Below are 12,756 nucleotides of genomic sequence, written 5' to 3'. Positions count from 1 at the left end.
CAAGCTTTGTGCCACATCTGGGTTGCCTGGTGGAATGATCCTGGGGCTGCCACACTGGGAAGGATGAGCTGACTGTGGCAGAGGAAGGTGAGGTGATAAAAAGCAGCTCTGCTTTGCCACCCTCTGCTCCGCTCCATCTGAGCTGAGGCTGGTTCCCACAGTGCCTCCAGTAGCTGGCAAGGGTCCAGCTTTGCTAACTGGTGGCAGAGCCCCATGCTGAGAAACTCCCCCAGTGCAATTCTGTCAAAATCATCAAATTTGCACCCTCTGATTTACTCGTGGCACAGCGAGTTCTGTCATGCTGGGGAAGTTTAAATATTTTGTCACGAGTGTGTATGGAAGTGCTTCCATTACACAGTTGGGTTTCTTAGTAAGAAAAAGTTCATATTTTCACCCAGCTATAATGTGATCTCCAACTCCTTATACCTCTACATGTGCAGTAGTCAGTGCCTCTTCTTTTAAACTTTCAGCTGAGGTAGTCAAAGCATCTTGAAAACAGGATCAGCTCTTCATAGGAGTAGGGAAACTGAAGCATAGAGAGGGAACAACTTGCTTACATTGTCATGACATAAGGTCAGTCAGAAGCAACCCCCCCCATCAAGTGCTTTCTCCCAAGAGCTGCTGTCTCTGTCCCAGCCCTGTATTTTAACCCCATCTGAAAGCAGAAATTCCAGTAAGACACTGGGAGTCTGGTTGTCATTTGCTGTAAAGAGCAGCAGAGCAAATGAGATTCAGTCCTTGGAATTTTGACAAAGTTGTCACCAAAATAAGAAACACTTAAAATTGAGTATCATAAAAACTCATAATTTAGCAGAATCAGATGTTCAAAGGATTATCTTTGGAGGCCTTTTTAGTCTGCTTTGGTAAGGAGCAAAAGGAACCAAGGCAGAGATTTCCTTCTGGTTTGCGTTCTTTTGCTGTGTCCCAAGTACATTAAATTGAACAAAAACATGTGACAAGATTCAGCTTTGTTGCTCAATGTCAACTCTAAGTGAAGCGAACAGAGAAGCCACTACATGATACAGTGGCTGGATGACTTTGTCTGAATTACTGACAGTTATTGATATGCCACTCTGCCTGAGACAATACAGGGACATTTTCCATCTTGGGAACAGTATTGTTGAGCAAGGACCTCCTCAAAAATCCTTGAAATTGTCGCAAAGTGTGTTAATGATGAGGATTGATGATCCAATCCAAGACATGAAGTTGGTTGCACCAGGAAGGGAGCTGGGCAGGCATGACAGAAGTGCCGTGCCAAGCTGGGGCTGTTCCAACGAGGACATCTTCCTCTTGTCTGCAGCAGAGGGTCTGAAAACGCTCACTGGCACGGAAACCAGCCCCGGGGCTGATGAAGAGGCTGAGCAGGGGAATAGTTTGTGGTGTCAGAAGCTTTGAGAGACAGGTTTAACTGTGCAGGCTCTCGCTGTTTGTAGAGGAAGGTGGGCGCTGGGGAGCGGTGGCTCCTGCCTGGGGCAGCCGCGTGTCGCTCCTGGCCGGCCCTTCAGGGCTCTCTTATCTCCTTGTGTACAGCAGGAAGGGGGAAACTGTAGGAGGAAGCGATTTCTCACGCGGCTTTGTATTTGCTTCTAATTAAATGCTGCTTGCTGGGCCCTGTTTTCCCACTTTTCACTACCGGCCGGGGATGGTGTGTCTGAATCAGCCGCGCTGCGCTCGGGGCTGACCACACACATGCACACCCCGCTGGGGGAAGCCGGAGTGACTTCCACAGGGAGAGGGCAAGTAATACACAGTGGTTAATGGACCAAGCCTCATGTTACAGTGGGCTGAAAGACGCAAAAGAGCTGATTATTTTCAAGCAAATAAAATCACCAAGACTAGTGAATTAATTCCCCGAATTTATATCTTCCTTCTGGCCATAGCTTGCGTTGTCTAGACAGGAAGATGCGTGCAATCGGCTTTAAAGATGCAGCTTTATACCTCCCACGGGAGAAAGACCTAAATTCCTGACAGGCAAAGCTCTGTTGAGATGAATGGGAAACAAATTACTCCCTTGTATTCTTTAAGGCAATTGGCGTCTGTATCACACGGGCTCTTACTGGGGCTCTTCAAAGATGCCGGTAAGATTTGCAGGTGCTCCTGCTTTTGTCTTGCAAAGCCCAGCACTGTTTGCCCGGAGACTTTCAGTGTGCAACACCTAAACTAGAAATCCCCCAGAAAATTCGGCTCTGCAACCCATCAATTAAAAGGCAAAGGCAGAAGCCTGCAATAGAAGTGGGAACTGAGGTGTTGCAGCTGGTGAGTGGTGCTACTGCCTGTTTATGCCATTTGCAGAATGAGAAAGGCATTCCCTGCAGCAAGACAGGGCACAGGGGACGGGGACCTCGGGTTTCTCACTGTGCTTTGACTGCCTGTCCCTTGCAGGACCTGGGAAATCACTGCCCCTCTCTGCCCTGGCTTCCCTGTTAAAAAAGTTGTCTTACCTATTTCTTGTGAGTCTTCCTTTCTCTTGCTAATAATGTAATTAGAGATAAAATACAATAATATTTAAACTCGAGAAAACATATCCAAGATTGAAAGATTTAAATTTCAATGGTTGCACTAAATTCCCCCTGTATATGCATATGTTGTATCTATAGGTCACCACCTACAGAATCTTTAAGGAATTTGCCTTGCTTTCCAACTCAGCTGTCAATTTATCCCTTGGCTAACAGACAGCATAAATAAGCAGTGTTACAGGCTTCACCTGTGCCAAGAGATTTGCTCTTCATGCAGCACAGCAAAGGTGCCCCTGTGTTTTAAATCCCCCCAGCCAAAGGCAATGCCAGCTGCAGGGTTTGGTTTGTCTGAACCCTGGGGTAGGGATTGATTTAGGTGTGAATTTTAAACTCCAGCTTTAAGAGCTCTGTATTTGGAGCTGGAGTCTCAATTTGTGAGAAGACCTGAGTTTTGAACCAGTGCAGGAGAAAAAAATGTGTTTCATGTGCCTGATGTGTGGTCTCGATGGCTGTGGTCGCTGATCCTCTCACAAGGGTTGTGTTCAGGTGGGAAACTGGGCAGCTGACAAACAGCAGCTAAAGGCACATCTGCTCAATTTTTTGCATGCAGAATCACACATTTGCCTTTTTGAAAATGACACTTAAATCCCCCCTCTCCCAAATTTGACTGGTATTGATCCGTGCATTGAGAGCAGAATGAATGAATTTTATTTATGCAGAGGTGAGAAGATGATTTTAATCATGCTGCACATTTCCATCTTGTTTAGAAACCCAATCATAGCTGCAAACCAAACAAGAAAAGTCTCCTTGTTTTCTGAATGATGTTATTTGTTTATCTGCCAAAGTGCTTTGCATTTCCTCAGGTCACAGACCAGCCCATGTCTGGCTATGTTAATATTATAAGAGTTAGGCAAAAGCAAAGTTTAAGAAAAATCTTTCAACTGAAAGAAATAGGATCTTAAAATCCCAAAATAGAGTATGGAAAGGTACACATCATGTCTGGCTTCTCTTTTCCCTTGTGGCAAATGTGACTCAAAGGAGTTGGTTTTTTTCCAGCTTGATCTGTATACAGTTTGGGGGAGTTTTATTGTGAGTAGGTCACCTTATAATACACAAAAATATTCCCTCCCAGAGGTCTGCATTCATAAATCTTTCTCGATTCTCACTCTCTTGAAACTGAAATCCAGATGATTTCGTTTTCTTCATGGAAAGAAGAGTGAGAAAGAGTGGAGGCACACCTTGGTGTGGGGCTGGCGCTCTGGTCCTGCCGTGGCTTCCGTGGCTTTGAGGAGCCTCTGGCTCCCTCCCTGTGAGATGGGCAGAAGAGCAGCACCATAAAACTGAGACTTTAGAGCAGCTTGGTTGTTGCAACGGAAGGAAAAAATGAATTTCAAAGTTATTATTTAAAAAACGTTTTAAATCTTCACTTCTCAAAGTTTTGTTTAAGGGTCAAATTTATTCCTTCTTTGCTTTGCCAAGGAAAAGATCAGCACTATGGTTAAATACTAAAGCAGCTGCCTGGAATAGTGGAGATGAGTGTTTATTGACAGTAGCAGTTTTTTGTAGTTCAGTTTTGAGGAGAAACATATATCTGAAGCATAGCTTTAATGTGTTCTTTCGTTCTACCTTACAGTGCATTTTTCTTTATAAAAATGCAGCACAAAATACTAACTCTGTCCCTGCAGAGCAGGGTTAACATCACTGTTCCCCTGGTATAGGTCAAAAGAGAGGTTTTATGACATGATCGAAGCTCTGTGGTAAATTGGAGGCAGAGCTGAGTGTAAAACTCTGATTTTAAAGTTCCTGCAGTGTTTCTGTGGGCTGTCCATCTTCATTTTTTGTTCCTGAGTCATCCTGATGTGTTCTTAGCAAGTGGAAGGTAGATAGAAATGCTTATGGTAAATGATCATCTATAGCCTTGAAAACATAACCAATTAGCTCAAGATTAGGACACACCCTTTCAAATGGGGATACTTGACTTTTACATATATTTTTCTTTGTCCTTGCATTTTATAATGCTATTTGGATTTTACAATGATGTCATCCAAAAACATTGCCATAATGTCATAAATTACCAAAAAAATATGTTATTCTCTTCCACTTATCAAACAGTTGATTTAAAATCTGGTCCTGTGGAGGACCGGGAGGCCTTTTACTGGGTGTTTTATACCCCCTGGCCAGGAGATAATACAAACATTGCCATATGAACAGGCAATCAGCTCCTCTCTTCTTTAAGTTGTGTACATTTATACAACACACACTCACAGCCATGCACGTTATTGGATGACCATGAACAGTTTTGCCTTGGGAAATGATTCTCTACATGAACAAACACCACTTAAAATTACTTTTAAAGGTGACCAGTATTAAAAACTATATATGTAGCCAGTTCTGTTACAGCTGCTACTGACTGTGCTCACTGGGGGCAGATTTTCTTTTGTAATTTATTATCTGTTTTCCTCCATTTCAGTCTCCCACCTATAACTCTGGGATTTTGTTCTGCCAGGACAGAGGGTCGAGCAAAAGCTGCTTTGCTGTCACTGTAATAACCCTTCCTGTCCAAAGAATCCTCTCGTAAATGTAGCTGGATCCACAAAGAATTACTCTGTCAGGCATGACAATAAACATGCTCAGTACTTAAAAAGTGCTCTTCCCTCCACCCCCCTCCCCTTTAAAGATGGCTTTTGGTGATACAATGGCTTTTCATTGAAGGCCAGGAAATCTTGGATTTTGAAAGTACCATACTCGGGGTGAGTTTCCGTACAGCTCCCAGCAGACCTGGGCTATGGGCCTCCATGGATCAACAGGGGGTGATTCCTACATTAATGCCTGTTCCCAGGAGATCTGTCATTTTGGCCTCTGTTGCCTTTAATCTCCTATACACTCTATACATTTCTAAATCTCCCCATGCCTGCCGTGGTATTTATCACATTCTTGGCAACGCTGCTTCTCCAATACCAACCCCTGTGCTTGGAGTCCAACTCTGCTCCTCCTCCCCCTCACTCCCAGAGCCAACTGACATGTTTGCACAAAGCCTTGTACCCAATTTTCCCTCCTCACCATCTCCCAAAGCGCTTGTGCGAGTGAGTTATCGGAGGTGTCTGAGCTGTGCCTGGGCTGGGTTCTGTAATTCCGTCTTGCACAACCCCTACTTAAGGCTTGTTGACTTCAATGGGGCTATTCATGCAAGTGGAGGCTGCACATTCGGGCCCTTGGGTTGTAGGGTCTCTGGGGCATAGACCCTGTCTTTGTGTGCCTCAAAAATATGTGCTAGATGAGTTATGATAGCTCAGAAGAGTGAGTGTCGCTTTACATTTGCCATACTGAAGGAAGGTTGCCAGGATTGCATTGATGCTGCATGTGGTCCCCTTCCAGGGGGGAATTAATCCTTCTTTGCAAAGATACCTCCTGCTGACTGGTGAAAAGAAAAAAGGAAAAAAACCCCTGGTTTGGCCATGAATACCATTAGCTTAATCTTCCTTTTCTCTGATCTTCCAGTACTATTTGCTTTGTATGGCTTCATCAAGGTTTTGTATGTGGACAGAATAATTGAAAACAAATTTAGCATGTCTCAGACCATAAAGTTCCCTTTCAGCTACATCACTGGCTATGCGGTAGATAAATGTCTGGTTTTCATTTTTGGTTATGTGAGAAATTTAGAATGGTTTGATTCGTAATTTTGAACGTTAATAAAGAAGGAGAAATTTCCTTGTCTCCTGGCCTATGGAGGCATTCTGGCTTTCTTGCAGCAAATGATGTTTAAAAAAATGTTATTTAGTACAGAAGAGTCTGTTTGTGTCCTTGAGGCCTAGAAACCCCAGTCTCCAGGGTAGACTAAGACCTCTTTGTGCTCTTCAGTCTCAGACCAAAAATGCCACTTGTGCCTGTACAGGTAGTATTTTAATGCAGTGCAAGATGAATGGCTGAAGGTGAACCTGACTGGGGGAAGGATGAGTTTCAAAGAGCAGTGGATCAATGCCATATATATATATATTTTTGTGTGTGTGTGTATATATATGTGTGTGTGTGTGTGTTTATATCTGTGTATATATATATGTGTGTCTGTGTGCGTGTCTATAGATCTATTTGGTTTCCTGACTTGAAGGCATTGCAAGCCCTGTGCGTGATAATAATTTTTTTGGTGTCTTACCAGCTTCACGGGTACATGGAGAACAAACCCTTGGGTCTGCAGATCTTCATTGGCACAGCAGACGAGCGGATACTCAAACCTCACGCCTTTTACCAAGTCCATCGCATTACGGGAAAAACCGTCACCACCACCAGCTACGAGAAAATCATCGGCAACACCAAAGTTTTAGAGATCCCACTGGAACCCAAAAACAACATGAAAGCAACGTAAGTGTGTTTCTTTTTATCAGCAAAGCTGAGGCAGATGAAGTTGGCATGTGGAGTTCCTTCTATTTGGAAAGGAGTCACTAAAATGAGTAATGACCCCTGCTCTGGAGGGACTCCCCTGTCCAACACACTGGGATGATACACAAGTGTAAGACCCTTTTTACAAAACCATGGGCAGCAGGTACAGGCACCTGGGTTAAAGCTGCTTGAGGAGTTACCATTCATCAGCTGACCATGCAGGCACTTTTGCTCTTTATTCCAGCTGCTGCAGTGACTACATTGTAATCACAGAATGGTTTGAGTTGGAAGGGACCTTAAAGATAATTTTGTGCACCCCCCTGCTAAAGGCAGGGACACCTTCCACTAGACCAGGTTGCTCCAAGCCCTTTCCAATCTGGCCTTGGACATTTCCAGGGATAGGGCATCCACAGCATCCTGTGCCAGTGTCTCACCACCCTTAGTAATCCATCATCATCAAAGTCAGAATGGATTTGTGCCGCACTAAGGAAACAAGACTTGAATCTCAAGTTCTTATGCTGCAGGGTCACAGTGAGAAGCAGGAGCAGCAGACAGTGGAGGAAAGGTGTACAATTCATTTTACAACATTTAATGGAAGAGAAAACATCTCTTCTGAACTCAGCCAAGTGCTCTGGCCATGAAATCGCTCTCTACTGTTGTAATAAGGTAACAGGAAAGCAAGTACAGGCACATCTTGTCTGTATTACTCCTACCAGTTTTATGGAGGCAGAGGGATGAAGTGGGCACCAGTCTGAGACTTCAGGCTTGAATGTGTGCCAGGCAGCATGAGAGTGATTGCTCTGCAGAGGGAAGAGCTGTATCTCCATCCTTCAGAGGATAAAATTGGCAGAGCAGTTGTATTTTTAAGCCCCCCTACTTCATCGCAAAATCCACATTCTTTCTTCATATTTTTTTCAGAAAATATACCTCATTCCCAACAAGGAGCCCTGGAGTAATAAACCTCTGCACATATGCACTGATGAGGAACCGTGTGGGTGTAGGAAACAGCTTGGGGTTTATGCCTCCCCAAATGTGATTTTAATTCATATCAAAAGAAGAGAAATGATGTGTCTTCAGAGCTGATTTAAAAATGGGTTGGCAGTGCCTGTTTAATAACAGTGCTCACTGCACCCTCTGAGGACCATTGCTGAGCTAAAGATCTCAGATTCTGTAGAGATTAATTGCCACATTCTCCTAGTGTGGACAGGCATGTTTGCAAGGTTACACTGGGCTCTTGAGGAGCGATATTAAGTCCACCAATATTAAGTTGTGGTGCTGATTTAAGCAATCCAAATCCTTTCATTGCTGCTCAGTCCCATCCTGCTCCTGTCCAGGGACACCTGAATGGATGAATGGGAGCAGAGAGTCATTTTCTGCTCTGCCAGGCTTTTGCCTTGGCTAGGAACAACATCCCAGGGCTTTGGACATGTTCTGGGACTGGGCTGCAGAGCACAGTTCTAGTAGTACCACCCACCCTGTCCAAAAGGAGGAGAGAGCAATTTGGTTCCTGCTTTGGAGTTGAATTCATGCTTGCTTTACAAACTAGGGGGGAAATGTGCCTGGATGATGCATGCAGTGATGGTTCTGTAATGAGCTGGTTTGACTGCTGTGATTCCCCATGGAGCTGAACTAATTTGGCCACGTGCAGGCAAGAGCTGCTGTGCAGTCCCTGGGCACTGGGCTGTCTGGAGAGCTGGTGCTGGAGGCCCCTGCCCTGGGGTGGGCTCTGCAATCTGCACTCTCTTGCTTAGCACTGAAGGGAAATAAGACCTGGGCTTATAACGTTTGGAGAGTGGCTTCTGCTGTTGCCAGAGAGTGGGGAGAGGTCCAGCAGCATCTGCTAGAGTTCAAGTAGCACTGGGATGATACTCTCAGGCATATGATGTGACTCTTGGGGATGGTCCTGTGCAGGGCTAAGGGTTGGGCTTGATGATCCTTGTGGGTCCTTTCCAACTGAGCATATTCTGCGATTCTGTGATCTCTCATGTGCTGCACGTCTGGGATTTCTTCCCCCTGTGCCTGCTGAAGTGTCAATGTCAAGATCCTAAACAAAGCAAGCACTTAGAGGTGTTCCTAGAGCTCAACCCTCGTGGCTGTCACCCGTCCCCAGGCTGTGGGAGAGCGGGGATGTCGAGCTGACGGTGTGTGTTTGCAGCATCGACTGCGCGGGGATCCTGAAGCTGCGCAACGCGGACATCGAGCTGCGCAAGGGCGAGACCGACATTGGCCGCAAGAACACCCGCGTGCGGCTCGTCTTCCGCGTCCACATCCCCGAGTCCAGCGGCAGGATCGTTTCCCTGCAGGCGGCATCCAACCCCATAGAGTGCTGTGAGTATCCCTGAGATTGGCTCCTGCTCTTGCAACAACGACCATCCCGTCCTTTGGCTCCGGGCTGGTGCCCTGCCCTTCTGTGCTGGCTGGGGCTGTGCCGCCGTTCAGGTGACCTGTGGCTCTTACCTGTATACGCTCCCTGTCCTGAAAGGAGCTTGGGTGGCTGGTGGCTCCTCAAGGTGCTTAGAGCTTGTGAGGACAGCACAGGACCTGGGGGCTTTTGCAAAGTTTATTTATTAGTGTGTTGCTGCCAGATCCCTCTGGCTGTCAGGTGGTTACTGGGAGCAGGGAGCCAGTGGGAGGGTGGTGGATATGGCACACATGCATTCTCCCTGTTTGTACATGAGCTGCCTGCCTTCCTGGCCATGGCTTTAGTTTGAGAGGAGGCACAATCAGAACTTGTTATCCACAAGCTGGCAGTTGGTTTGGGGTTTTGAATTCAGACCTGGGACAGATCCTAGCACTGTGGCCAGTCCTGTGTGCCAAAGGAGTGACCACAGCCCTCTGATCTGAGCTGTGTCAGAACACAACTGAATTGGAGGAGCAGATTTGATTTTGAGGCTCAGGTGCATTCTGGTTATTGGTTTTTCTAGCTGACAGTGCTAAGGGGTGCACAGCTCAGGAGGCTGAAGCAGGGAAAGCACAGGTTGTTCTGGTATTCCCCTGAGGGACAAGAAAACTCGCAGTTTTGATTTCTGAACTGCAAATCCTTTAAGTTATAAGCTGAGAAACCTGCACCTCCCACGCATTTTAACGTACTGGATCCTGAGAAAGAGAGGCCTCTGACGAGGTGCCCCCCGTGTCACAGTCATTTCTGGAAGGGCTCCACCCACTTTGCTGGTTCATGTGCATCCTGTGATGCTTTTTGTTGGTAAATGGTGTCTTTTTGGCAGTTTGGGGATTTCACAAATACCTAATGAACAGTTTTCCTCTCCCTTTGTTGAATGACTCACCCCTCTAGCAGAACCCGTCTTGCCATAAGTCATACATATGAAGTTACTGAAGTGTTTCTCATGTGTGAGTGTTATTTATTGAGATGCAGGCTTTAACTTAAATAACAACTGCTTAGAATGAGAGAGGAGCCAGTTTTGGATGGGAAATCAAGCTGGAGAGTGAATTATTGATGGCAGCTTTTTAAAAAACAGTACAAATGAATAACCAAGGCTAAGGAGTGGGTGATGGATATGTATGATCTCTTGGCAGTGGTTATGAGAAGGTACCAACTGTCAGATCATTTAAGCAGCTGAGCAAGTCTCTGGGCACTGTGATGGGGAAGGGAGAGTGGTGGGAGTAGCCAACACCTTTCTCCATAGGAAACAGTCACGGTCCTTTATGGGACCAGATGTCTGAAACAATAGTGGCCTCCACCCCAAACATGTCCCTGCTGAAACAAAGGTCCATTTGCTAAAGGAAGCGTTCAATGGGGAGCTACTCGGGTGGGGAAACTCCAGGTGTAACTCCTACACCCACTGTGCAGGAAAACAGCACAAGCCCAGAGCGGACGGTGGATGGTCAGGCAGGGCGTCCCACAGATCACCCCCCACTGACTCAAATTCTCCTCAGGAAAAGCAAATATGAGTTAGCCAGGCATTTCTAGGCCTCTTCTACAACTGCACGTTGTGTTTGTGCCCATCACCACGGGGCACTCAAGCGGAAATCTGGTCACGGTTTAAAGAATAAATCACATTTTTCTGAACTGTATGCACACAACTAATTTGCCTGTGCAATGACTGCTATGGCAGTGGCTTGGTTAAGATGTCTAGGCTTTTATTCTGAGATGTCTTTGCACTGATTAGTCTTAGGGACATAAAAAAGCCAAGAGTGAAGATACTGGTACAAGTGGCTTATTTTTGGTTTGTTTTTTTTTTTTCTCCCCATAATTAAAGTATTAAAATGTTGGCTGCATAGCAGACAGCAAAGCTACAAGAAAAAATGTATTTGATCCCTAAGGAAATAAAACCAGAAAGTTTTATTTTTGGGATACTGGATATATGGAATTTGGAGAGATATGTTAGGGCCTGTGCTTTTCCAAACTTGTGGAAGCAGAGTACAAAGTGATCTGGAGTAAGAAGCCTCTTCCATTCAGTGGGTATGCTGCATATTTAGCGCTGCTTTTGCATTTCAGTAGCACTTCCTGATCTCAGCCCAGTTCTGGGAAGATGGTAATAAACATCAGTTGGCTCAGCCAGCATTAGTAATTCAGACTGAATCTCACTAGCAATGGTAAACTCAGCTTCTCCCAGATAATCTGCACATGCTGCAGAGCTCACAGTCAGCTCAGGTAAGCTCAGGTGCCCTCCCGAGAAGGGCTATGTGACATTTTCTCCTTGTTCTACTTCCCACCTTCATGTGCTGCTGGGATTGGCTTTTTTCCCTTTTGTTTGCTCTTCTTATTTTTTTTTTTTTTTTTTGACATGGCCACCTGAGAACCCTTTTCCTCAGGGACTCTCTGTACGATCTCTCCTGTCTGGTAGCAGTTAATAATATCCCGCTGGAAAAGCCTCAGTAAGTAGCAGCTCTAAGATAACTGGCCATTTCCCTACCAGTGGGGTTCCCCTGAGAGCACTGTTGCTACCAACAGAACATCTGAGTGTTCTCCTCAGCAGGAGCCGATCCCAGCAGAGAATTCCCATCGGTGTCAGCAGATCATTATGAGCTGCAATGAAGCAAGAACTGTGAAGTATCTGCTTTTCACAGGGCGATTCGGTTCCACCTCATCTGTGTCACATTCAGCACTTGACAGATTTTAGGAGGGGATTTCACGGGTTCAAAGCATCATCCGGAGCAAGTTCCTCCCCAGGCAGTTGTGTGGGAGGACCGAGGAGGTGATACGTTGTTAAATGATCAGTTGTGCCTTAAAATGGACCTCATATCCAGACAAGCCTGCACATTCAGCAGCTCGCGGCCTTTTTTCCTCCCGTTGCCTGTTGATTCATTCTGAAGCCACTGAGGAGGCAAAGGCATTTGAAATCCCTCTGACAATTGTAGCAACAGGCCATTGCTTAGCTAGGCATAAAAACACGGTCTTGTAGGTGTGGTGCCCTAGGAACAACAAGCCACTTGGTAGATCACCCATGGAGAGCTTTGACACCTGTAGACCATTATTTTCAAACCATGAAGACAATTTCTGTAGCTGTAATTTGCCTTTCAGTGTGACATGGAGCTCATTTCTCAGTGAGTGAGTGGTCTCTGGTGTTAAAGACATTTTTGACACGAGGCTCCACCTCCCTCAGATAGACTTGTTGGCGCAGGTCAGTCATGATATCTGGTAGCTCCAGCAGGGTGCCTTAACATCTGGAGTTGTGTCTCTGCTCATCTGAACTGTCCAGAAGGAGCAGGATGGAAGGGAGTCCAGAGTAGTCACATAAGCACCTGTGGGGCAGCTTGTTATACTCCAGTCTGTCAGCAGCCAAAAGCTGCTTCATGCAAGTGTCTGTGAGATGTGAGGCTTAGGAGTATCCCCCGCACTTTGTCCCAGTTTTTATGCTAATGGTCCTGGTTACACCTTCCCAAAGTGTGTCACAGTTCTTGTTTTGTATACTCCATGTTTGCTGATACTAAGCTGTGCTCATGAATCCCTTAAAATGCAAACGAT

General features: G+C 45.7%; 1 protein-coding gene across 7 annotated transcripts in view; it reads left to right on the top strand.

Moving 5' to 3' along the window:
• The window catches only part of NFATC2 (nuclear factor of activated T cells 2), a 90,207-nt gene that overhangs the window by 23,460 nt on the left and 53,991 nt on the right, over positions 1–12,756 (top strand). For all 7 annotated transcript variants that reach the window (XM_051802745.1, XM_051802743.1, XM_051802741.1 and 4 more), the window contains exons 4-5: positions 6,610–6,812; positions 8,986–9,158. In XM_051802745.1, the coding sequence (XP_051658705.1) occupies positions 6,610–6,812; positions 8,986–9,158 (376 nt within the window). The remainder of the gene's footprint in view (positions 1–6,609; positions 6,813–8,985; positions 9,159–12,756) is intronic.

The sequence above is a fragment of the Manacus candei genome, unplaced genomic scaffold, assembly GCF_025592945.1.
Source record: "Manacus candei isolate 608988 ecotype Guabito, Panama unplaced genomic scaffold, ASM2559294v1 h1tg000057l, whole genome shotgun sequence".
Classification (NCBI taxonomy): Eukaryota; Metazoa; Chordata; class Aves; order Passeriformes; family Pipridae; genus Manacus; species Manacus candei.
This window is presented reverse-complemented; position numbering and strand designations above follow the sequence as displayed.